This window comes from Athene cunicularia (assembly GCF_003259725.1).
Source record: "Athene cunicularia isolate RWA chromosome Z unlocalized genomic scaffold, athCun1 chrZ_part1, whole genome shotgun sequence".
Taxonomy (NCBI): Eukaryota; Metazoa; Chordata; class Aves; order Strigiformes; family Strigidae; genus Athene; species Athene cunicularia.
In genome coordinates this window covers 25,126,111-25,152,978 of record NW_020799142.1, presented here as the reverse complement: position 1 = coordinate 25,152,978, position 26,868 = coordinate 25,126,111, and the positions used below count along the sequence as shown (strand labels likewise).

Below are 26,868 nucleotides of genomic sequence, written 5' to 3'. Positions count from 1 at the left end.
CACCCGCTCGGCGTAGCCCCGCATCTCGTCGGCCCGCGCCCAGGGCGGGGCGCGCTCCTGCGCTCAGCGGCCGCAGTCGCCCGCCGCAGCCAGCCCGGCCGGGGAACAGCCCTGCTGGTGTCTGCGGCATCGGGGCGCTTCCGGGTTGAGGCCGTGGCGGCTCAGGGTGGACTCTGAAGGGAGGAAGGGGAACAGCCGGCCTCGCTGCTGCCCCTCACCGTAGTTGTGGGGGGGGGAAGGACAACACCCTCACAGGATGCCCCTGGGGCTTCGGGGAGGGGCTCCGCCAGGCGCAGCCTACTAGAGCCCTTCTCTTATTCTTTATTCCCCAGTACCGGTGATGGGATGCTAGAAGAGCCGTGGTCCCCCATATCGCATCCTGAGGCAGTGCAGAAGCTGCATACACCAGCAGCACGGGTTAAGGGTGGCGGATCCAGCCATCACGCAGCCCTCACGGGCGCACGAGCAGCCATCCTCGTAGTGGAGCTGGCTACACGCCTTACTTCCACAGACAGAAACCCACCCCCTTCTGCAAGACCTCACACCCCCGTAGTCCTGGCAGTGTGTGCTGTTCAACTCCAAGAAAAATGCTAAAAGTTTTCCTCCTACTTTGTTCTTCAAGCCAACATTTCTGTATTTTCAGAGAAAGAATGTGTAACAAAAGCAGCTACCAACTGTGTAAGAAAAAATATCTTTGTTATTATGAATACATCATAAAATCACAATAATTTTATACACATTTAGGATTTCATATATAAATAAAGTGAACAGTATAGATATTGGAATGTGTAATAGGTACAAACATATGGATTTTAATGTGAAACGAACAAATGCTTGGACCTCATTCCCATCTTTTTTGCTTTTCTGGGGCTTAGCATATTAACTCTCAAATACTTCTAGGAAGAAGGTTGTGCAAGCTGTGATGCCAACAATAACTCCAGGCATTCCTTAATTCCATTTACAGTCAATTTTCCTCTCCTTTTCCTGTATTAGCCTGACTATACAGGAATTCTGTGTCAGTATTCCAGCTTCGCAAGAAAGTAATCCTGTATGTACTTGGCACAGTGTTGAAAGAAAACTTTTTCCAAGCTTTACGATCTTGTTAAACCCATTAACAATCAGCATTTTCCCATCACTACACACTCTTGAAAATGTTTCCATTAAATATATTTCTAATATTAATAAAATAACAAACTCTTTATTATCCTTCTGCTTATAACTTGATGTCTTAACATCAAAATAATAATTCTTTCTGATAAAATTATACATAGTATTTCTATGAATCAAAGTTGTCATGTGCATGAGCCTGGTAATTAAACTAGGCACGAGTGTAGATGTCTCTACATTCTTAATTTGGGTTCTTGGGGGAGTTTGTTATTTTTGGAGCCACAGAGTAATAAATAATTTACAATGTAATGACTTCCCTGGCTATCCAGTAATGACGTTTAAGATTAGAAATGATGCCTCTGCTGTGGCTTTATAAAACTTTGGGTGTGCTGAAGAAAATGTCACTTTTCTTCACGTAACGTGTCTTTACGTGTTTATCCCCAAATCTTAATGAAATGTCTCTGATACAGTGTGTTATGAAAGTTATTATATAATTAATCAGAAATAAAATGAGAAAAGTCTATGCAAATATTTTAGCTGGATGCAGACAGAAAGCTGAACCTTCCCAGCCAGCTGTGCTCAGAGGGGCTCTCCCTGCTGGAAGAATTCCTGTCATGTTGAGTGGACTTATCTTTACTGTAGTATCCCTTCCTTGCTGCTTGCAGCCAACAGCTTTGCGGAAGGGAGTCTGGAAAGAGCGGGGTGAAGCACAAGGACCAAGGAGCACTTTCCTTCACCATTTTTTAAATGGATGAAGCATGTCAGTTGGAAACCCAGCTCTAGGCTGTGAAAACCAATGATGCAGACTCCAGAAAGGGAAGTTACTGAGGTTTCCATTCAGAAAGGCATGTAAAGACATGCCATATTTTATGCTCAAGAGTCATGAGTAGGACAGCTTTCTGTACTCACAGTGAAGCATGCATTTTATCTATTTTTCTTGTCCAGTCTCAGAATTTCCCTTCCTTGGATACTGATGCGCAGCTGGGAGATTGTCACCCGCCCCTGAATTTGATGGTCAAACTGTAGGAACTTCTCATTTGGTATTTGTCTATATGTGGAAAAGCAGAGCTTAGAACTAAAATAAGTGCCTTTTTTAGAACACATTTTCTTGTGGGCAGGGGGCAATAGAATTTAGCTGCTATGTCAGAAGTGATTAATCAAACTCATTATTCACTATCCAATGGTCAAAAAACCCTGCAGCTACTACTTCTATAGTGGGAATCAACCTGATCCAGCAGGTGATGGGGTGTGGTGGTAGACATATGCAAGAGTTACATAATTGGCAAGAGTTACAAATATAACATTTGACATTTAACAAATGTACTTAAAACTGCATATTCATGAACTGTTATTTATACCTAGTTGTCTGCTTGAAATTAAGAAAATAAGACATAAATGCCTCAGTTCATGCTATCTTAGAGGTTTCTTTCAGCCTGCTGTGTATAAGACCATTACTCTTTTGGCCACAAGTTCCTTCCCCAAGTCTCACAATTTCCTTACTATCTGGTTCTCAAGACTACTTGGATCTGCAGCTGCTGGCAGAGCTCCTTCCAGAAGAGAAGCCCAAAGACCACAGTGTGAGAGTGCTATCATTTTTTCCAAGCTATCCCAGTGGTGTAGTCATTGATTTGTAAATATTGATATACGTATAACGTGAAAAGGAATACAGAACATTAAGGTTCTTAAAGCTAATGCCCTTGCTTGTGGCATAGTGATAGTGAGGAATTGGGAAACAGTTACAGGAATGAACACATCCTCTTAAGATAATACACAAAAGATATGAAAGGCCTAGACAGCCAGCTGTTTGTACAACATGACCTGTACTGGTGGTGTAGGGATTACACCACCTATCTTTTGGCCCAGAGAATATGGAAGGGACTCCAAACCTTTATGGGTTATCTGAAAAAGGCCTGCTTATATTTTTACCTGTATTTAATTCTATTAGAACATGCAAGCCCTGAAAAACATGGCAGAATAAGAAGTTTTTCTTTGCATTTGTAACATGGACATGACCCAGCACTAAACAAACTGTAGAAGTAGCAGCTACGCAAATATAACATTGAAGTTTTGTGCTTAATATACTCCTTTATCTTCTAAGCATGGCAAAGTCCTCAGCAGCTGTGGTAATCCAAAAGAAATGGTAATACACATCATCCATGAGGTATGGTCTAACTTGTGTATCCAATTTTCCAGTGTAAAAAAAGGGCACTCCCTTTCATCCTTCTTCACAAATACAGGATCCCATGTACAGTACCTCACCTTAGCCATCCTCGTACTGGTTGAAGTGTTTTGTCATGTGCACTCGTGCACCTACTGATAGTCCTTGTATACCCAGCCAAACACACTGCAGCTCTGTGTTCCAGTTCCGTGAATGCCATTTAGGTTGCTCTCATGCAGCAGAGGAACAAAATAGATAGGAGCTCTTTGCAAACATGAGGCCTCTCTCTGGTCTTGATTTCACTTGGACTTCAGCATTTCACCAAGGAAGACATGAACCTGCAGGAAGTCAGAATCCAACTCTTTCTGCAAGGCTGGGATTGATTCTGTGCTTGTCAGTAAGCCTACTTGATTCACTTATGTTTGGTTTTCCTGCATTATATATCCCCTTTTCTCTTGCTCATCTTTGTGTAATGTATCCAGCATGAATCTGTTGAAGGGAACTGGCCTTCACACTGAGCAGTGGGAAAATGGTAAGGGAAAAGTAGTGTTAGTTTAGGACAAACACATCTTTTCAACTGTCTCTGAATGATACTCTAGCCACACAAAGCCAAGTAATTTCCAAATCAAGAAGCAGATCCCTTGTATCACAGCTTCACCATATGTTTTTTGCCTTTTCCTGCCATGGTGGGACATAATAGATGAAGACATTTCACTTACAGATGGCCTCTGCTATGAAACAGGGATCCACTTTTCATGTTCTCCTAAGCCTGGGGACAGTAGCTGGAGACTTGAGTTCAGTGATATAATATATTTACATGTATAAACTGTGGATTAAAGGTTTGCACTATTGATGTCATTCAGGAATGATGTTCAGCTACCACTCTACCCCTGGCAAAATTTGGGTACTGGGCCGTTTGGTCATAGAATGCAATGTAGGCAGATGAAATGCTGTGGTCTGTGCCATTAGCTAGAGCATGCCTTAATTGTATTATATATTAAGAAGGTTTTCTTGATAGTCTAGGTACAATGCACAGTGCAGGCTTAATGGTATGGAGTTACTGCAAGGAGGCTACCATGAATCAGGAAAGCTACAGTACAGGCAGCATGGTTGGGTAAAAGCAGAGAGAAAACCAGGAAATTATATATATATATTTTACATTGTCAGTGCATTTTTATATTGAAGAACTGTAAAGGGGCTCTATTTTTCAGTAGGTGTAGCTAAGGATGGGCTGCCTTCTGTATCCTGGAGTCTCTGGGTGCTGTCCGTGGTTTGTAGTCTTCTCCAGATCCAAAATCTACCGTGTCATGATAGTTTGTAAATTCCTGAGGTAATGGAAACTCCTCTGTTGATGAATGAGTCCTGTGGCCAAACACTCTCTCTTGCAGCTCAGCGATGTCATTTCTGATGTCTGCCATCATGAGCAACAGGAAATCAAATGAACCTGGTGGGCCCTGCAGTCACAAGGCACAGTCATTAATAATAATCCACTTTGCTCCTCCAGTTTTCAAACAGGTTGATATAATTACTCTTTCAGAGGTAACTCGATAAAATACTGCTTCATATCAATTGCTGAAAATTAACAGTCTGGTTTTGAATCAACTTGCTCAGGAAGCAATTTCAAAAGAAGGCAATTGTTTTTGCAGACAGAGCCTACATTTACAAGGTGCTCAGCCCTTTTGTTACTTAACAATTCCTTTGCTATATCTGCCTCCTAAGAGTATCTGGACATCTCATGGGAACAGAGGAGATAAATCTTGGTTCCCTGTGTGCCTTCTTATTAAAATGGTAGAAATGACATTCTTAGAATGACTAACAAATCAGTAATTTTTTTTTTTTTTTAAATTTTCTCAAGAATGTTGGTATTTGGAAGGTATCTCTTCTATATGGTAACCGTGCTGCTGTCCATCACTTACTAAATATATTGATAATTACAATGCAGAGAGTATCCATCTGGTTTTATCTAATTTTAGAAAATAATTTCTTTTTAGCTGATGTCACATAGTAAAGTACACTGTTTAATACTAAGGACACCCTGGTGGTCACACTTAAAAATCCATTCCACCAATGAGAAAACACCATAAGAAACAAATTTTTAAACAATTTCACCTGAAAACAGATTGTAAATACTAATCCTCCTGATGAGTCGCTCAAAGCCTATAGCTTCCCAAATCCCAGAGAGACAAAGGGCAGGATTTTAAAAGGTTCTTGGGATCAAACTTCCATTAAGAGTGGTGGCTGAACTGTACTAACTAGCACTCTGCATGGGATCTCATGTTACTGCCTTCTGAGGATGTCCCACTGCTGTTGTAGGGCAGAGGGACACTTACTGCCTTCAGTGTCCCATCCAGCAAGGGAAGAGGTGTGTAGGAAAAAACATTTGTATGAAAACAGGTAATCACTTCCTTTCCAGTAACATTTTCTATGTATGTAAAGTATCTGTCATTGTTCTCTTGACTTTTGGCCAACCTGTTAGTAGTCAACATCAACTTGTTGTGGAAATTCCTCCTGTGAGCAATACTTACAGGTATCCCCTTTGGCCCTGGTGCACCTCGTTCCCCCTGTAATCAATATCACCTCAGTTAGTTTACTGTGACTAGAGGAAACAAAGAAAACATCACAGTTTGTCTCTGCAGACTCCCTTACTTACTGTCCCCAGATCAAGAATCATCAGCTTAAGCTTGCTCAGAAAAAGAACGTGAAGGAGGAACTCAAGGAAACTGCCACTAATTCTAGTGGGATCAGAGTTGGGCATTTCTGATATTTCTAGATGGTAGCAAGCAAACCAGTTAACAGGAGAAATTCACAAAAGAGCAGTCTACTGAAATAGGCTAAGGTGTCAATGCTTCTTCATAGAAAAGCCAAAATTGATGCAGAGAAAGGAAAGGAGCTTGCCTGGCAGGGCTATTTGCAAGACTTAAGGAATGGCAAACACAGAACAGCAGAAGGAAGACATGAAGGGATGGGACAACACGATGTTTTCAGCTTAGTAAAGGAAGTGAGATGGTAAAAGGGTGTGACTACAAGTGTGTAGAGGGTCACTCTGTCAAGCCTGCACTTCACATGTGCCTGTGCCCATGTTATGGAAAGCAGTACCTCTCCTCACCTTGCTACCGTCTCTCCCCGGGGCTCCTGGTGGGCCCTGCAAGAGAAAAGAAAGTGTTCACAGGGACATGAGAAGTTGTGGAGCTAAGGCCAACTGTGCAAGGCATGACGGGAGATGAGAATACTGACCACGGGGCCCCGTCTGCCCTGCTTAATATGTGATATGTCTGGAGATGGACCCATAGGTCCCATTGATCCACGAGGGCCTGGCTGTCCGGGAGGTCCAGGTGACCCAGGAACTCCTTGACTCCCTTTTGGTCCTGGAGCGCCTGCAATCGACAGCAATGGTTACCTGCCAGGGAAAGTCTTCAGGACACTTCATCAATGCAAGCAGTGGGGACTGATCAATTTTTGAACCACCCAATGGACTGGTTGCCTTAACACACCCAAATCCATAACAACACAACTAACACATCAGTCATCTGAGACAACATTACTCCTTGTCACAGAAGGTACAAGAGATGTTCACAAAAAAATTAAACCTTGTGTATGCAAAGAAAGCAACACTGCCACTACCAGGTGGTTAAGGACACAGGCTGGGAATGAAAAGAGAAATGCCTCATTTTCAAACAAAGAAGAAAAGAACAAGTCATATTTGAGGAACATCTCATAAAAAGAAAGCCTCAGAAAACTCATGGGAATGTTGGGTCAAAGGCATCTACATGACTGGCATAGAAACAAGCCCTTTTCAGTGGTGGGTTGCACCTCTCTTTTGCCCAGTATATAGCCAATGTTTTAGGGGCAAAAAATGCTCTGTTCTTGCATTTTGCATTATAGCCTTTTCAGCTTCTGCTGTTTCAGCAGAGAATGTTATTTTTTAGGAAGCACTCAGGCAGTAAAGCATATGTTTAGCTCAAGAGAAACACTGGGAAAAAAAAGACAAAATCAGGGACCTGCAACAACATTTGCACAAAACAAAGACCATTAAAATGTCACTAGCTGAATTGTTTTATAATGAGAAGGGAAAGTTCTTTTCTTCATACAGAAAGCACATGAAAGACATGGAAAATGAAAGGCAGAGAGTAAAAAGGGCTCAGCAGGACAGAATATGTTCAGTTAGGGTTTTCAAAAGGAGTAAGATCAAGTTCGGTGATGATACTCTGCGACTCCTCCTGAAGACCCAGCCGCACTGTTGCTAACGGCGGGGCAGAGGAGGAGGTGGGCAGGGGTGGCTTCCAGGCGAACAGACAATTCTGCAGGACCCTGGACAGCTCAGTCAAGGGGGAACCAGAGGGAAGACCTGCAGAGTCAGGCCTAGGTTAGAGAGATTGCAAGGCGAAGCCCTGTACGGTTCAGAGTCTGACGCAGAGTCTCTAACCTTGCACTTATGATATACTGAAGTCTGAAGATACTCACCCTCCAAGAAAACGAGATAAAGACTCAAAAACCAAAGTAAGACTGCAAAAGTCGGGATAAGTGAGGGGGCAGTTCAGTAGGGAGTAAATCAAACCTTGGAAGGAGTATCTGCTACTTGTAAGAATCATCCTGAAATCCTGCACAATGCTAAATTTCTTTGGATTTATTACCAACCCAAAATTACATCTACATTCAACAGAGTCTGCAAATTTTTTAGCATGACTGGCTGCCAGTTGCAAGGTGTCTGGCTTAAGTTAGAGCTTCAGGAACTCTGCTTTTCTCATTGTTTGAAGCTATATCTTAACAAAGAAGGTGTGAGTGGAGTTTTACTTTTCAGACTCCTTTGAATCTGGAACACAACATAAACCCAACAAATGAATCATTGCAAAACCAGATGAACACAACTAAAACAGTTGGCACAAACCCCTGCAAACTGAAAGCACGTCTTCTGCTCTACTAATGACAGTGAGCTAAAGCAACAGGTATTCTTGCAATGAAATGTAAAGTGTTTTAAGACAGAGTTAAAATACAGGAAATGACAACTGAAGCAGGTGAGATATCCCAGGGAGAGGGAGAAATTTAACACATACAGGACAAACACAGCTTGCATGCCAAGAAACACATGGAGACTAAAACACAATGGATGATGTTAGACAGTTGGCAGAGGCTGATCATAATGACCAGAAAGGTTTTCTTTTTAAATTTAGCACAAATGCAAATATTACAATAACAATCAAAATATGAAACACATTAAATCCTATCACACTGAAAGATTGAATTTTACTATGTTTATTCATAGCACTACTGCACATTCACATCTTTCTGGTCTGTATCTTACCTGGAGGGCCCTGTTGGCCAGGCTGGCCTGGGGGACCAGGAATATATGCATTAGATGCAAGCACTTTTTCACCTGTGATCTGCTTGCTAAGATCAGCAGCATTATTTGGTAGCAAAGCAACCTGCCAAAACCAAAAATCACTGTAAGCCCTTCTTCATTCATCCGAATAAATTACATTCTTGGTTAAGACTTCATGTGGACAAACAGCATATTTAAATCCTTCAGGGAAATATAAAATGTTTACTCATATTCTTCACTGAAATAATAATTTAAAAAATGTTACTGTGTGAGGTTGCTCACTTTTCAAGTCACCGTGGAAATACTGCAAGCCAGTCCAAATGGAGGGCAGGAGAAATTTGAAAGAGATACAGCAACAAGTTGTAAAAAACATAGGTCTTGTAACTGCTTGGATCTTCTCAAGAAACCTCTTTTTCCTTATTTGAAGTTTTCTCTATTAATTTACTGCCCTTTCTCAGGGCAACATTTGCTCAGATACTTAAGTTCTCAATTGCTGCAGAAGCTGCTAACTTTCCATATGTTTCAATGAAAGCCCCAAACCCTTTGTGCATCTGGCCCTGTAACCATGCTATTTAATCCAACAGGAGTCTGGATCTGCTGTGCATAAAGACACAAAGCTAAAGGAAGTAAGAATGTAAGCAAAATTGCACACTATAGCTTAAAATGTCATTATCCGTTATGTCAGATATTTAATTATCCATGAAACATTAAGCTGCCCAGATTGCATATATTTAATAATTAAACTTATTTAGAAATATTCTGCAAATGTTTAGTCTCTCCAGAAGCAGCTGAAGAGAGATGACAAGCCAGGAGGCTTGTCTGCAGAGAGGAAAGACATTTATTAGTTGTGAGTGGCTGCATATAGAGTTGCAAATTTTGCTCTGCCAAATGGAACTGAAGAGCTATTTCAGCAATACCAGGGCAGATCTATCCCTGGGTCATCTTTGTTGCTCCATAAATGAATTTGGCTCACTGGACAATTTGATGCTGAATTCTGCAACATTTGCATGGGAGAGCTGCATTAAATAAAATACATGATGACTCCTGCTATCTGACAATGCTTTTAATCAGCTATTTGGAATTCCCTGCACTGAACTGTTCTCAAGACTCATACTTGTTTCTGTTAATTATTTGATGTACACCCTCCTGCCCTTAGTGCAAACCTAATGTTTGCAACGCACAGAAAAAAATAAAGCTATGTACTTGTAGTACATACTATAACTCAGCAGATTTATTTTGGCAAACAAGTTATTACTTAAGGAATATACTTCAAGGGCAGCCAGTGCTGCTTGCAGTTTGTGGCTGGATGCACCAAACAGTTCAGAAGGAAGCAAAAGTGAGAAAAAAAAAGGTTAAAAATGCTGAGTGGCATTTCCGAAACACTGGTTTGATTTTTCAGACTGTAATTCAAAATACTATGACAGGAATACAAGGATTTATCAGCCAGTTGTGACTCAGGTTTTGGAGAGCACTGCTGTTCCAAAGAAAAGATGACTGCACTAAAGGCACATTTAAGCGACATGATGTAAGTCTTAGAAGAATTCGGTAGATTCACTCCACTCCCACAGAAATCAGTGGCTGGATGAGGTCAGCACTTCACAGAAGCCCCACAGAGTGTTTCTTATGTGCTTACTACTATGTATCTTCTCTCCTAGAAAATGGGGATCCAGCACACCTACTGCTCTGGGATGGGCATTTGGTTTGGTTTCCAAAGAAAAATTATTTGTTTACCAATGACCTTGCATCTTTCTCACCCAACACCCCAGCCATTGCAGCACAGACCAAAGCATGGGACTGCTGAAGATAACAGGCTATGCCATGGGTCACAGCACGTTACATCTGGGGCTGAAGAGGAAAACTCAAGAGCTGGGGACTCTGATAGCCACATGGGTCAGGGACCAGCATGGGGAGGTCTGGCTCTGATCAGTTTTGTTTCCTAGAGGTGCATCCACCCTGTCCAGAGCAGGGTTCTGGGTGGATAAGAATGGAAGGCTGCAAGGACCATCATGCTGCAAAACTTCTGCTATGTGAAACGAATCAACCAAGGGCTCTGCAGTGCCAATGCTGCCATGCTAAAACTGAGACACAAAGTTAAATCCTGTGGCTACTTGAGACTTATATTTTCTGGGCAGTTTCTGTGGGAATATTTTCAGTGTCATCAGTGAGTATTTCTCCTTAGGGGTGGCCACAGTTGAGTCATAGATTAACTGATGTCCTCTTTAGAGCTTGTACTTAAATTTCTGACCAGATCCTATTTTGGGGATCTATTGCTATCCCAGCTGATAAATAAACATCACTTAGTATATAGTCCCTGCCATGTATACTCTTCAGGTTATATTGCAAATGGCCAGGCTAGGGTAAAAAGGTACTTTTAGTGGTGAAGACTCATCATGAAGATGATTTGGAAGTGTATTCTTTTCTGTTGGTTAAATATTGACTTGTTCCTGCCAGCAAAGATGTTGTAACAACTTAGTAAGTTAAAAAAAAAAATCACATAGCTGCTGTGAAAGCATCTACACATGCTTCTCCACTGAGTCAGCTGGACTTAAGGCTTATACTAGGAGTGCCAAAATACCCAGGCTCTGGTCTAGCTCACTGTTCTTTGATATCTTCTGGCTAGGAAATGGTTGCTACATAAACTGGGGCCAAACCATGTGTTTTTGATGTTGACTCACATCCTCTTAGGGATTGGCTATACTCACTAGCCTAATTACTATTTCACCTTTTAACTGAATCAGGATCCTGGTCCAGGGTGACCTTGGCTTTCTCCATCCACAGCTCCAAATCTTAATGGCTCTTGGAAATTTTTTTTTTTTCCATGTACATGCAAATATTAGTGAGGGTAAATTTTAAAGAAAGACAGTACTAGAAATAAGAGTTCCATATGCTGTGTTGTAAGCTGCATCTGGACTTTTGGGTAGTTTCTAGGAGATCTGTGGTTTAGATGACTTTGACAGTGCTTGACAGGAGTGATATGGAACACGGCTTTCTAATTAACATGTTTAAACACATCTGTGCAATAGGATTCAGCTGACTTGATTGCCTTTAAATTGTTGGTTGTATGTCAGCATGTCAGATATCTTTCCCCCAGGTTTTCAGCTTTGCATTCTTCTTCTTTCTGTCAAGGTCTGAGATCATCCTAGAACTGCCCACAGCCCCCCAGTACATCAGCAGAGTGCATCCCTCTGGATGAGCATGCGAGATGACTTTCCGCTCCTGGTCCAGGACTCGTGTCCTGGATCTGGAATGGATGTTGCAATCCTCCAAAAAGGTATTGGTGCCATCACCAGAGGTAGCAGGACTTGAGTTCACCCCTGTCCTTTCCTAAGGAGACACAAAATCACACCTCCCACTTTCAGAAGCATACCCCAATTCCCAGTTGTAGGGTTTGCTGGATTGGATCCTTCACAGACTCCTCTGCTATATGTAATTTTGCATAAAGTTCATAAAATCTGAAAGCCTTAACCACAAGACTGAAGACTCATTCCCATAAACTGTCGCTCTGGCAGACAGAAATGAATTTTTCTGTGCAAAACAGAACTGCTTCAACCACAGATACTAAGAGATGTCTTCCACAGGAAAACCTGGTCATGGGGAGTGGCTGGTGAAACACGAAGCAGCATGAAGCCAGATGTCCTCTCAGCATGAACAAAAGCTTTCCTCTGTGGTGTAAAAAGTGCTGAGGGTACCAGGGGACTATCTCTTCCAACTCTGTCTGTGTGAGGCATAACCCAGTGGGCAGCCTCTGAGAATGCCAAATGGATCAAGTCCCACCAGGAAGATACTTGGGGAAAATTTATGCTATGGCCCATGACAAAACTTAGCTATGAGGCAAGACTGAGCTGCTTAGTTTGGCCACAGATACTGTGCAAGTACCCACAGAGACAGGTATTGATGGTCCTATTTTTCCAGGAGTGGGTTTTGAACACCTAACTGTGGAAGTTAAACACAGAAAACTTGCCATTAATTCAGGCCACTTGTTTCCATCAATTCTTGCAGCAAACAACTTGGCTAACAGTGTGACCCCAGATCCCTCCCTGGAGGTCACTGTGTGCCTTATCTCAGCATCACTGACTGCAGCTGGACAGCCACTGAAAAGCACAGGTACTTTTTTAACCTGTCTGCTACCTTTTGTTTGAAAAAAGAATTTCCACCAACACATGAAATTCTGTCACTTCCACATTTGTCTTCATGCTGATTCAGAAGGAAAACATGACATTTTGAGATTTTTGAAATAAAAAGAATATCTAACCTCAGTGTATTTCATTTTAGTGAAGCAGATTTCTTCCTAAGATAAATGACACTGAATGAATAACATTAAATGCAACAAGTGAGTACACCAAATTGTGTTTTGACACAATGATATTAAATGAGCACCCTGGGTGAAATAATTGCAGCCTGTCAACATGAATTGCTGAGAATATTCCTGCAGAACATTTCAATTTGAGAGAACCTGAAAGTTAAAGGAGATGTCACCAGAAAAGGAATTACACCTGCATCCCTGCACTTGGATCTCCAAATTCTAGGCTGGATCTCTGGGTTATTTCAATCCTACTCAGGTGTAAAGGGAGGCCACATATAGCAATTAAAGTTAAAGGCCAGGGGAAGTTTTTAAGTGCATTATTCTCTACTGTATGGACACAGGTGAAAATAAAAAAGGTTGTGACTGAGGCTTTTTCTTCTTAAAAAATACCCCCAAAGCTACTGATGTTTTTGTTTACCCACACACCTCTTATTTGACAAGAATCCTGTATCAGCACCCTATTAATGCAAAATCATGTTCTCCCATGTTCCCACATCTGCAGAATGTCTTGCACCTGCTTATACTAAAGGTGGATCAAGTCCAAAATCCTGTGCATTCAGAATGAATGAAAAGCTGAGGCCAGCACAGATTGCCAAGAAACCTGGGCTCAGACTGGGATGGGCGTTTGCCAGATGCTGTTACCATGAGCTTGGTTAGCAATCTGCTTACAAGCAATACAGAAGCATAAGGAAGAGATGCCATTCCTACATGGTTTTAAAATATGTTGCCATCATCTTTATGGGCACAACTGCCACATGGCAGTGACAGCACCACTTAAATTTAATCTTAGTTGTCATGCAGGTCTGGTAAAGACATGGCTGATCAGTGTTCATACCTTTTGCTTCAGTTGTAAAACCGTCTGCTTTATTTGATGAAATTCCTTACAAGAGGCACAGCATGTCCCTGGTTTTGCCACACTTTCAGATTTCTCAGGAAGCCCAGCTGAAAGAAAGCAGTTTCCAATACAAATATAAAGATCCAAAGGAAAGAAATTAATAAAGCGATTGCAAGAGCAACTTGAAAGTTGTTACATTTTTCCAGACTGTGAAAAGAGGACAGAACCTTGCCATTATTAATTCTTTGACTGTGAATTGCTATGTAAGGCTGAGAAACTTTGCAGGGATAGCTCTGAGCTCATTTTTAAAGCAGCTGTTTCCAGTTAACAGTCCCCAAATAATTTATTTTTTTTAATACCTGAAAAAGTTTACACCCCTTCTTTTATCTTTGTGTTTAGGGTAGACTAACCCTATAGATCTGAACTGATTTACAGTCCCCCAAAAGGCAAATTTTCACATGCTATAAATTACAGTAAAATCCCTCACAATATGGTCATTTCATTCACTTCACACAAAATGCTCTTTATCATCGTTGGTTATTCCTCCATGTGATGAAATTGGCCTGAGCAGAGATAGGGGTTAAGATTAATGACAGGGATTTAAATCCACACAAGACAAAGGGTCACACCTGCTGATAGTATGCATGAATGGGATCTTTTCAATAATCCATTAAATTATTCAAACTTCAAGAGATATCACAATCTTATTTTCGAAATTTTTCCAGTCCCATACACAATGAAACACTTCTGCATCACAAACATCGTTTTAACAGATGTCAGCTTAAAGAGAAACATGGTTTCCAAAACACAGGGTGACACATACCAGTAAACTCTAGGTGAGCTTTTTTCCCTTCCACATGTAGTTGTTGAGAAGCATAAAGTGTATTGAAGCTCTGCATATGATGTGTGGCCTTGGATGATGTTAACTGGAAGGTTTATTGGACACAGCTGAACACTGACCTTTCAAAGCATGTCCTGTAATTGAAAAACTCTGCAGGTGCTTCTGGTTAAAGCCAGCAAATCTTCAAAATCTTCAAAAAATTTCAGCTACAATATGCTTAGCTATTGTGTTATACTTCTCACTTGGACACACACTTTAATGTCCTTGATCTTTCAGAAATGTATATTGATTTTGAAAACATCTGCATAATTTTTAATAAGAACAGAAGTTTCTAATACTAAAGATATTATGTGGTACTTGACTTTAAATGTTTGCAGGGTCCAATAAGGAATATTGCATCCATCAGATGGTCACCTATGGACCACCAGTGCAAAAATTTAGGAAAAACTGATTTTTGATATGTCTAGCTCATTGGATATAATGGTACATCAGATATGTTTGCTTTTAGAAGACAAAGATTTATTTCTCTTCTCTCATAACCAGGTAGGAAAGGACTGTAAGGGCAAGATGCTGGAATGGCCAGCAGCACTAAGACTGGTATTAGCACTAAACTGATCAGAAGATTAGGGGGCAAAGGCTTGTGGGTTTTCCCCACTCATCAGCTGCCTGCTCCCACAGCTGCAGTCCAATGACATTACAATACACAATTTATTATAATAATATAATATTATATGTAATAATATGTATATATATTATATGTATAATAAATATACGTAACCTTGTGGAAGGTGTCCCTGCCCATGGCAGGGGGGTTGGAACTAGATGATCTTGAAAGTCCCTTCCACCCCAAACCATTCTATGATTCTGTGATTTATTTAATGTTTTTATGGCAGTAAGCACACTGCTGTTTGAGCTTCCCAGCCCTTCCTGATAGCGCATGGCTTGGTAATACCTGAACAGCTTTCTGACAGTATTCAGGTGGCTCAAAGATTTAAGGCCAAAAGGTACTACTTAGGGTTTTCCAATGAACTCTGCATAACTTAGTAGAATTTCACCAGATTGCAGCTATGATGTCTCCAATACTATTTGGTCACAATACCTTCCAGAGAGACTCCAGACTCTGCGTGAAGATACATGAATACACAGCATCTGCTGGTTACCTTCCTCACTGATGCATTTCTAATGCTGATCATTTTGCTTTTGACTTCTTCCAAACCCTCTTTGCCCATAAGCCTTCCTCTGATAGAATAAAGAATCTGCACCATGCAGGTTTTTTCCCCTTAACAAGGAACTGATATGCTATAATCAATACACCTCTTGATATTTCTGTAAGAAGTCAGTATAGTGGCTCCCTCATGGAGTTCTCCCCTCTCCTCCAATTTTTCATCTTTCTTTAAAAAAAATCAGTGTTTTGACGTCCATTTTTGGACTTGTGTATGATTTATGGATGTGTATATATAGAACCTTTAGGAAAACCAACTTTTTTCTTTCAAACTCAAATAAAGTTTGCATTTGGTACTAGTCTTAACCAAAATTTCTTTTGGTAGCTATCTTACCAAATGAGTTTCCTCTTATTGTGTTAAGAAATGTTGCTGAAAGCAACATACAGTCATAGGGAGAAACTGCCAGAGCCTCTGCTATTTGAAACCGAATGTAATCCCACTAGAATCAGTGGAATTATGTGCAGATTAAGAAGCAGTGAATTTGGCCTCGTGTTTCATTATAAAATCTTATTTATCTTCCAGAAGGCTGTGGCACACGGGGCTGACAAATATAGATAAAACAGGGCTGTAACAGTCCATGGAGATGAATGTTAGGGGGGTCAGCTAATGTTTGGAAAATATCATACCAGTGAGATTTCTACAAATCCAGTTGGATTGACTTGTCGGAGGAAGAAGTCCAACAGTGTCATATAAGTAAGCGTGAGCTGTGTCCCAGGAGAGAGGTGGAATCCCCCTAACTCATACCAGAGAGAGGTGATGATTTGCCCAGAGAAGGAGTCATCCATCAAACATTCGTTCTACCCCCATCCGATCCTGTATCAGGACCAAAATATGAATAAAGCCAGAAAAAAGCACGGAGGAAGCCAGAAGCCACCTAGGACAGGGCAGAGGGGGCAGGAAGCAATTAGACAGAGCCACCCATGTGTGCTGCAGAAACAGAGGTCTCCCACCAGGGTTAGCATGGCCAGCACTGAGCAAGGCACTTATATAGCCTGTTTCCATTGTACAGACCTGCACCAGGAAACTAAAATTATTTTGGAGATGGCTTAAATCAGCCCCATTTCATCAAGGCTTTCCAAAGCACAAAGTCTAGCTCATGCATGACGTTGCTGTCCTGATGGGGGTCCTTTCATCTTGGCCAGACACCGGTGAGCCCTGTGGCGCCTATAGATAAGAGATCTGCTTGGGGGAGCGATGTGTTTTCTTTGCATGTGCTCGAAGATTCTGTCTTGCTGTTGCTGGAAGAGAAGGAGATGCTGGCGGGGGAGAGCTCTGCGGGGAGCTGTGCTGCGGGCGGTCTTCACATGGAGACTGTTGAGTTGATCATCTGTGTTGTATTATCTAGGCTCAGCCTGCTGAGATGGTTTCATTTGCCTACTTCTGCGCGGGTAGCTATTGTCTCAGTCAAATGCAACACGACTGTGGATGCGGGAAAAAATGCTCCCTATTCTTCTGCCCACTGACAAACCCACAGCTCTTGGTCAAGCCCACTTACAGACCCAAAAACGTGCCTGGATTGCAGCCTTCAGGCACGGCATGATGAAAACGTGAATAGTATCTCCTGGGAAACCTGCAACATGGTTAGAGCTGGAGAGGGATACATGTGTTTTCATGTCTCCCACACTAAATTTTGAAATAAAATTTAAGTGTTCCAGCTACCATGAAAAGCAAACAATCTGTTTATTCGGAAGTCATTCCAGCACAGATACGGTGCTCTCCGGGGCGATGCAGGGCTGCGGCTGACCACGGGGTGGTGTGTCGCTACAGCTGGTTCCTCATGGAGCCAAAAAACTTGATTTTCTTTAGGATGAGTTACAGAAACAAGTCCTGTGTAACAGCGATGGCCAACTCCTCTTTCATTTGCACCAGAGGTCTGGCAATTAGTAACGTTAAGTCGGAGTACAGCCGAGTAACAGAACAGAGATTGTCCTTCTCTGCTTTGTGTTGCTGACTTGGGAGATGTCTTGAGAGATGGTGGGTATTTCATTCCAGATTAACTATTGGAACTGACATTTTTATGTGCTATGTAGATTCAGTGTAAAATTAGTGTTTTTCAAATATTAGAATTGTTTCCAGATTCCTGAATATTTTGAATGGTTGGTTATCCTGAATACTTTGGACATTGCTCTTTAAGGAAATCTGAACTAGCCAGAGGAAATTTAACTTAAAACACCTGTTTGCAAGGGGATTACATAGGTTATATCTTATTCCTTTATCACACACACGCACTCCACTTATTAAAGGAAAAAAAAATCTGAAAACTACTGGAAACAATTAAAGTTCATGGAATGGCTCCAGTTACACGTTTTCAGAGGAAAATCAAAATTATAAATTGCTCTGGTCATCCTGTGGGATTTGGAGCACCCAATGATACATGTGTTTAAGCATTAATTGATGAACCTATGGTAAGTCACCATTCATCAAAAGAGGTTGTTTTGTTTCACCACAGCACAGGTTGTTCTCTTCCTCCTTTCTTTTTAAATTATCATATCAGTATTTTATCTGCAGTACTCTAAGTGCTATAATTCAATAACTGGGATGAGGTCAAAAACATTAAAATAATTTATACACACCACACATACATACTTTGAAACCAACAGTAAAAAGCAGTAACAAGTCCTCACTTTTACTCCTTTCTCATCACATATTATTTTCATAAAAGAAAGAAAAAAGTCTGACCGCAGTCACGAGACACACAAACTAATTACAGGTCAGCGGAATTCAGTGTTACTCAATGTAATTTAGCAATTGATTTAAGCAATGCTTGAAAAGTATGTGAAATTCCCAGGCACACCTTTTCTGAGCTTCTGAATGCCTAGACCACCCAACCCAGGACCACTTGCTAATCTGAGATGTAGGCATGTAAATACAAATGAAAGTTACTGAAATTAATTTAATTAATAAATGAAATTAATGAAGGCTTATAAGGGTCAGCATCTGGTAATTTTTTTTTCCTATGTCTCCTGAGCTCTGGATCACAAACTAGGTATAATCCAGGTTGGTGTGGTGGTAAAATATGGCTTTTAGCAGGAGGATCCAGTAGTAATGGTCTAACTGAAGCTGTAATGGCAAGTTTCACCATTCAGCCACTCTGCCTCTCCAGGGGAAGATGATTTCTACATCCTACAATGTACTCGTGCTCTTTCTTTATAGAAGTGACTACTGATTTACTGCTGTGTGTGTGCAGCTCATAAACCGGGGAGGAGGAGAGTGTGAGGGAGGACTGCTCCACGGGCACTCGGGGGCCCAGTAAACAAAAGGGTCTCTCCAGGAGCATCAGCTACATCCCAGCTTCAGACACCCATCTCCCAGTTTAGCACAGGAAGCAGTTTCTTTTTACGACAGATCAACCTTTTAGATGGCCCTTTGGTCCAGGACCTTTAACGTCCACTAGCATATACCTTTATCTCCTTTGGTGCACGTCTTGCCATCCTCCTCCCGGGTATAGCCTTCATGACACTCGCACCTGTAGCTTCCCATGGTGTTGACACAGATCTGAGAGCAAAGCGTCCCATTGCTTGTGGCACACTCATCGATGTCTGGAGAGGAGGAAGAGTTCAAAATGTCCTAAAGCTGGAGGTTTCAGACCTCAATTACAATAAAAGATTTCTTTTAAAGGTATTAGGAGATTTTGTGGCAAAATAAATGAGTTTGGGCTGAAGCCCTGTGCAAACTGCACTATTTTATCACTGAACATCTCTTGACCATTTTTTCACATTGAAAAACTCACAAGCAAAGCTTGATCCTGCAAATCTTGTCTCCCTGGCATAGCAAACCACGCAGGGCAGGGCAGGACTAGCCACACAAGGACCACATGTAAATGATCAGTCCTGGATTAGACCTTTGCCATCTGAATCAAACCCCAAGGACTTATTTTCATAATTAGGCCTGATTATAGTGCTTTGAGGGTTACTGTTAGAATCATGTCCCTTGTCTCAGGCCAAAACCTCAAATATGGCTCAAAACCTGAAGGAGGAATTAATAAAGGGAAAATTACAAGTGTTTGCGTGCATATGTCTCATTTTAGGTACTACCTCCTAATAATTTCAGGGGGGCTTTAGATCCCTTAGTTCTGGGAACCAATCCTTAACATAGTTAAAAACCACATTTTTTCTGTAACAGTAATGAGAATAAGAAAGGTTTCAGATCTAAACTGATTCCTAAAAGACCTGAGGGAGCAGTTCAACACTTTTACGCACCCAGGCAGTAAGGCTTCTCTCTGTTCCTGTGCCTCTCCCGATCATAGCGGTACCCAGGGTAGCAAGTGCATAGGACTCGCCCGAAGTTATCTGTGCACTGCTGTTCGCAAGGTGCTTCAGCACAGACATCATAGTCTAGAGACAGAAAAAAGTGGTTAGGAAAAATAGCCATGGCAGTAGCTGGATAATACTTTGACAGCTAGTATTTCACCTCTCTGCTAATTAACAAAGTTGAGTTACATTGGTTTTAAGGACTGAAGAAACCTAGAAATAAAACATTCATGAGACTTAAGCAAAGAATTATAGTAAAACTGTAACTGCTAATCACAGCTTTACACTAGTTAGACTATTTATTAAAGTTTTAAGCAAGGGTCACTTTTCCAGTTTACAAAAACTCAGAATTCTTGTCACAGAAATGTTAAATTACCTAAACGTTGTTTTTCTCTTCCACAAATTTTTAAGTGCTGATAGCAACCTTTCCTATGCGGAATACTGTGAAACACTGTGAGGCTGACAAACACAGACGGAAAGTCCATCATAAGGAAAAGTTAAAATCACACAGTAACTGTTCAAAGCCAGATATAACCCTTCTAGCAAAGAACACATTTTACAAAAGAATCCTAATAATAGCAATGTGCGGATTAGGGTATGGTAAGTCACTGGCCAGGCTTGTCAGTGAAATTCAAAAAGACTGAAGTCCGTATTTGAAACCTGAAGGAGGGCAAATCTGTTTCCAGTTTCACTATGTAGAGGCAGAGCTGAAGTCTGGGGAATGGACACCAGAGCAAACCAGGGTCTGATCCACATCCCTGCCTTGCCAGGGGCTGGATTTGACCCCTGGTATCAGGCTGGTGTCAGGACTTGGGGGGAGATGGGCAGCCCCCAGCCATGGGTGCAAGGGCTTTGTAGTGCCATGGGGAACATTTGTCAGGAGAAGACAGGAGCTGAAGCAGCATCTAGTCTCACAATCAGGTCAGGCAAATCTTGCCGAAGAACAGGGTTTATGCCAAAGCAAGTGGAATTTTCTGTGATCATTTCAGAGGAACATCACCCTGCACACAGCATCCATGTGGTTGTCACTGTGATGCACCAGTGACTGGGTACTGCGGGCCACAGCAGAAATGTCCTGTCCCTGCTCCAGACCAAATACATCTAAACAAAACCTAAATGTTTCAGCTGAGTTCCCAGCAATGCACTGTGTTTCCATATATACATATGGAAATATAGAAAATAATTAGGAAATATAAAATAATTAAAACACAAACTCAATACTGACTCACACTAATGACTAGCAGGCATCTCTGGGTATGATGATTTTTCCAAATGATTAAAATGAACTAATAGATGGTAAAACAAGTGAAACCACATTTTCTGTACAAAGTATATAAAGCACATGTGTAGCACTGGAGGTAAAAGTGACAGTGTGCCAAGGTACAGAAAAACACCAAATGAGACTTAACAAGCTGCTGTATGTCACACCAGAGTCCCTTAGGCCAAAAAATTACTATTGTAATGGTGCCAAGTATTTCCTCCCTTGTGCTGGTCACCTTTTGAATTGCAGGCATCCTTTCTTCTTTCTTCACAACTGTGTTGACTTTAACTGTTGAAGCCTGCCCTCAGTGCTGTGGAGGTGAACAGCAGTGCCAGGACCCCCAGCAGTAACCAGGACTGAACAGTGCAGAGCCTTGCACAAGTGTGGGAGAAAAGCATGGCCTTTGAACACGGTCAGCCTGGGGTTAGTTTGGGCTTTTTAGGTGATGATGGAGCTGTAAACTCCCATTACATTTGGCACTACTAAATAGTCCCAAGTATAAAGCACTTGTGGTGTTTTTCCTGGGCACAGTTGCAATTTTCACTTTCCACTGAAATAAAATCAGATGGAGAACAGGCTAGTATGCCCAGCACTGAGGTGAACATGCCTGCTCCTCGGCCAGCATGCCCATGCAGATGCTGGATTTGGCCTGTGACATTTTCAGACTATTCAAAGAGGAGGCAAAATGAGCTCTGTCCTTCCTGTGCTTCCATGAATAGATGTGCCCTAATAAAACCATAAAAACCAGCACTGGAATAGATCATCTCCCATCACAAGCAGGATTAGCTATGCAAAACCTTTCCTAATAGACATTCATCTAACCTGTAACAAGAAATCCCCGGGGGATGGAGATGCGCCACCATGCAGTCTATTCCCAAGATTAAATATCTCTGTGGATAGAAAGCTTTTTACTCATATCTAATCCAAACTCCCATTATAGCCATTTAAGCCCATTATTTTTGTCCTATTCTTCTTGGCCATGAAGAACAGTTTACTTTCCCCCTTGCAGCAAGTTTCCACATACCTAAAAACTGTTACCATGACTCCCCTCAGCCTCCTTTTCTCCAGACTAAACAACACCTTTAAGTTCTTTTTAATCATCTCTCTTTGCTATATTTCATGTAACTAGTCTTTCAATATAGTTTTCACATCCACTTTAGGAGAGCTCCACCAAGACCATTGCTTCATTTACTTTCACACAAAGCTAGGGAAGGGTTCAGGAAGTGGAAATCTCTGTGCTGGTGGTTCCCATACAGTCTGTCCAAATCACACAATAGCTGTGGGCAGGTCTCACATCACAGAGCTGTGCATCCCCAGGGCTTTGGTCCCAGGTAGCATGTCTCCCTCAGGAACAGTCCTTATAACTGGGGTGAAACTGGGCAAAAGCTGGTGCACCAGCTCCAAGTGCTCTGCAGAACCGAGGATGCACATGCCCTCCCACATTCAAGCCCCTCATCTGTTAGCCCAGCATAAGAGATGTTTGAGGATTAATCAAAGCCACACAGTAAGGATCAGGCTGCTCCAGACTTTAGAAAAAATACAAAAAACTGAAGCAGCATAACAAATGTGTCTCTACGTATATTTTAATGAACTCAGGAATTACAACGCTGCATGGAAAGTTGTGCCAAAGAAATTTCTGAAATAGCATTAGTGAGGAGAGAGCAGATCTGATCAGTGGTTGACTGTCACAGAGTATTTTGCTTTGAATTAATCCAAGAAACTCAAGTAACAAATGAGTGGTAGGGAGGGTGCTCTCCAAAATAAGCTGTTTCAGGCTGCATTTGTCCCTGATTTACTATTGGTGACAGGATTTAGCTGGAGCTGTGAGTCTCCAAAACAAAGAAGGAGATCACTCAGGAGAAAAGGGTGATGAGCTCTTTTTTGACCTGCCTCACTGGTCAGGTGAAGCAGGAAGAGATGCTACAGTGGGAATCAGACACACAAAGCAAACTCCTTTAGATGTTTCCTGAGGATCATTGTTCCCTGCTTCTGCAGCTGACACCCGGAGTGTGAAGGTGAGTCCAAAGCAAATGAAATGCAGAACCTGGGGGCATGGACTCATACTGGACTGCACTGATTTCTGTTACTTTTCAAGGGCAGAGAAGAAATAACACTACAGAAGCCAAAGATGGACACGGACAAAGACACAACCCTTTGGGAAAGAATCCATTTAAATAACAGCTGTCCCAAGACACAGATCGGTGTCTTTCCAAGGCAGTCATGAAAGGGCAGACAAGGGAGGGTCTATCCCTCTCCCAAACCTCCTGCCTGCAGCCACTGCTAAATCAAGGAGAAGACAGGGTTGGAACTATGTCTCATGGTTTTCACTTGCCAGTAATGGATTAAAAGGTGCAGATGTGCTCTAATACTCACATCTGTAATGTATTTATGTGCCTGTGTCAAGATACGCATTTCATACAGCTACTCTGTCAAGATCATGCCAAAACAATGTGTGAAGAGCCAAGTGATGTCTTGTAACAGAGTAAGTGAAATGAATGCTTCACTGAATCATGTTTCTCCTCCCTATATCAACGGCACAAGACTGTCTCAGATGTTACAGCAATTCCTGTGGCCTCTAAAGCCAAAGGCAAAATATAGAGCAAGCTGAAAAAGGGGGAATGGAGATATAATACAAAGGGAGAGAAGCCACAGCCAGCAGAGAAATTAAGTCGGTGGCAGAAACTCTCAGGTTACTGAGAGGCAGTTAATAGACAGGATTAAGCAAAGTCAATGGGTACATAATAAAAGGTGCTTTCATAATCACCTAAAACCTCAAGAAATTAAAATTAGAAGCCTAAAACAATATATTGCTGTAGCTTTATTTTATTTTTGCTCCTATTACTTCTCCTACTGTATCCATTATATTTAGTGAATAACCAGTGTATAAAATTGTTACAATCCATAGGAAAGCTGGAGGCCAGACTGTAGAGTCCTGGCTTCTTCCCACCACAAAAGGATTCAGGGCTTCTGCCTCCTACACACACAACCACCTTGAACAACACAGCACAACCACCTCCTCCAACTGTCCATCTTGCACTGGAGCTGTCATCTCGTGGCACACACACCGAGACAAAATTGCAAGACAAGGAACTCCCTGTGAGCATCAATTTCACCCAAATCCTGCTGTGGCTTTTTTTTTTTTTCTTTTTTTCCCAAGGAGTCTTCTTGTGTTTCCAGCCAGCAACAAAGATACATATTTAAAAAAAACCAAAAAACCAAAAAACCAGCAGTGTCAGTGTTTGGGTTATAATCCCTGTTGACTGGAGACTGTAACTCAAAAATCAGCTCTCTCCAGTATGTTAATTTGCTATTTTTATTTTCAAAACATCACCATCCCAAACTTGGAAAACTCTCAGGTCAACTTGAGGCTTTCCATATGTCATCAGATAGAAGGATGTGTTACCATAAACCAACTTTTCAACCTGCTTTTTGGAACAAAGTTTATTGGCTTGCTGTCTCTGGCCATTTGCTACTGCCTGACAGTTCCTCTGTTCCTATAACTTCAGAGCCAATTTCATCCAGATTGGGCAAAGTCATGGGAGTGATTGAAGAAGTCACATTGCTACTGCTCATGTGAATCCATCTGCTGGGGAGACCCAAGAGAGGCCTCCACCAAGGTTAAGGAAGGCAGACCTCAATCCTCTCCTAAATGAGGTCTCGCTGCAGCAGCCTCTGATCATTGGGACCCCTCTGCTGTTTTTACAAAGTGTACAGGCAGCTCCCCTCTGCCAGGAGGGGATCATTCCCTTTTCACTGCCCTAAGTAATTCTCCCTCTGCCCCTGGTGACAAGGAAGCCATGTCCATGACCAGGAGAGGTGGTGGAAGACAGACACTGTTTGGCAATGCTCTCCCCTTGCTAATGTCTTCGGGAAATAGGTAACTAAAGGCAGCACTAACTCTCCTAGTTGCTCACTCCCTGTGCACTTACAAAGCCAAACTGGCTGTGCCAGATCCAAGCGGTACAAAGGGAAAGCCATCAGCCAGGAAAGGTGCACTCCTGGGTGCACGGAGTTCTCCCATGTACCTAGCCAAGAGCAGAATGCTGAGTTTGCAACAGGTCATGGTACAAGATCTGTGCAGCCACATGTACTTTGGGAAGGATCAAGACCTGGCATGCTAAGCAAAACTTGGAAGATGTTGCTCCTTTTGTTTTCTCAACAATTTATTGGAAACAGTTCCCCCACTGACACATCAGATATGGTTGAGCCTGTGGTTATATAAGGATGCTCTTCCAAACTGGCAGTGTGGAGAACAGGGGAAGTAAGGAAAGACAAATGCACAGGGACATTAGGGGTAAGAACAGTGAAATCACATACCTTCAGGGATGCACTGTCCAAGAACAAACTTATAACCCTTACAGCATTTTTTCCTGAAAAACAATAAAATACATAAATGAATAAATAAATATATTCTCTAAAGGTTGGTGCTGCCTTTAAAAACAGTCAAGGGTAGATCATAGATGCGATGAACCAAACAAGATGAAGATCCTGAGCTTTGCAGTTGGAAGTAACTCAGCATTAAGGAAAACAACATGGAAACCCACCACTCAGTCCATGAGGCATTTTACATGACAGCATGGACAGCTGCCTCAGGAGCATGGGGCTGGGTACCCCAAAGCTGACCAACAACATCCCAAGTAGTTTCTGGAAACCTGCTCCCTCGTGTTGAAAGGAGGCAGCACACCTTGGTGCTGTCTATATACCTGAGTCAGGTCATAATTTTCATTATATGATGAAGGGTGTTTTCAAACATCTGTCATTACAATGTAAACTTGCAAAAAAGGGATAAGTCTCAGTGAGGAGTACACACAAGATAAATGTTATTGGTCATTTCTCATCTTTTAAAAAACCTGGAAGGTGGTAAGTGAAATAAATATATTGGGTATTTCAGCTGAGCAAGGGAGAGTATCTTCCCCCAGGGGGACAAAACTGGAGTGAAGAGTTAACAGGATCAGATACTTGTGCCTATGAATATGAACAAAGTCTGAGTGCTGAGAAATTCATGTTTCTTACACACTGGCCTGTAATGACATTTAGGCATTCAGTTGTACCTGCTTGCTTGCTTCCTAGGCAGAAAATCACATCAAGTCACCAGGACTCCCAGCAGCACTGAGGAGCCTTTGCAAACAGCTGTGTCCCGTATCACCCAGAGAGCTACTAACTGCAGGGACCCGTTGACCTTCAAAAGGTCCCAAGTTGTGGCTACCAGGAATACTGCAAGCGAAACAAACTGCTGTTCAGTGTGCTATTTTATCAAGTCTACATGAGTCTGAGGAGAAAAAAAACACTACATTTTACAAATTCATAGTTTCTCATACCTTGTGGACATGCTGGAACATCTGCAAAACTGGGAAACCATTCATTTGGTCTTACCCTTTAATTCAGTAAGTGATGCGGAAGAGTGCTAAAGCCATGGCAGTCAATGACACAACACTCCCCTGGACAACACGCAGCCATCACAAATCATCATTATGTTGAATTTAAATCAACTACCAGTTGAACTGACCACTTAAAACAAACAATACATTACTCCAAACTATGTAAAAACAAACTTGGGCTCCATATTTTACCCT

The 26,868-nt window shown here is 41.8% G+C and overlaps 2 protein-coding genes across 2 annotated transcripts in view; both read right to left on the bottom strand.

The window, feature by feature from the left end:
- The window catches only part of MRPL17 (mitochondrial ribosomal protein L17), an 878-nt gene extending 784 nt beyond the window's left edge, over positions 1-94 (bottom strand). Inside the window, exon 1 of the mRNA XM_026865997.1 lies at positions 4-94. Within this exon, the coding sequence (XP_026721798.1) occupies positions 4-24 (21 nt within the window). The 5' untranslated portion in view covers positions 25-94. The remainder of the gene's footprint in view (positions 1-3) is intronic.
- A 4,324-nt stretch (positions 95-4,418) lies between these two features.
- CCBE1 (collagen and calcium binding EGF domains 1) lies at positions 4,419-26,658 on the bottom strand. The gene is made up of 10 exons (XM_026865824.1): positions 26,614-26,658; positions 25,613-25,709; positions 19,984-20,118; positions 19,186-19,323; positions 13,721-13,827; positions 8,565-8,685; positions 6,500-6,639; positions 6,372-6,407; positions 5,791-5,826; positions 4,419-4,719 (listed from the first exon to the last, which is right to left on the bottom strand). The coding sequence occupies exons 1-10, from the start codon at positions 26,656-26,658 to the stop codon at positions 4,486-4,488; spliced, it is 1,089 nt and encodes a 362-aa protein (XP_026721625.1). The 3' UTR covers positions 4,419-4,485.
- Positions 26,659-26,868: the final 210 nt, after the last annotated feature.

Excerpts from the sequence above, each read along its gene's own strand:
- CCBE1 (XM_026865824.1), bottom strand. The coding sequence starts at position 26,658 with ATGAATGGTTTCCCAGTTTTGCAGATGTTCCAGCATGTCCACAAG. Across the intron at positions 20,119-25,612 it reads TGGACAGTGCATCCCTGAAG|ACTATGATGTCTGTGCTGAA; the intron begins GTATGTGATTTC and ends TTCTGTCTCTAG. Across the intron at positions 6,640-8,564 it reads TGGCCAACAGGGCCCTCCAG|GCGCTCCAGGACCAAAAGGG; the intron begins GTAAGATACAGA and ends TGTCGATTGCAG.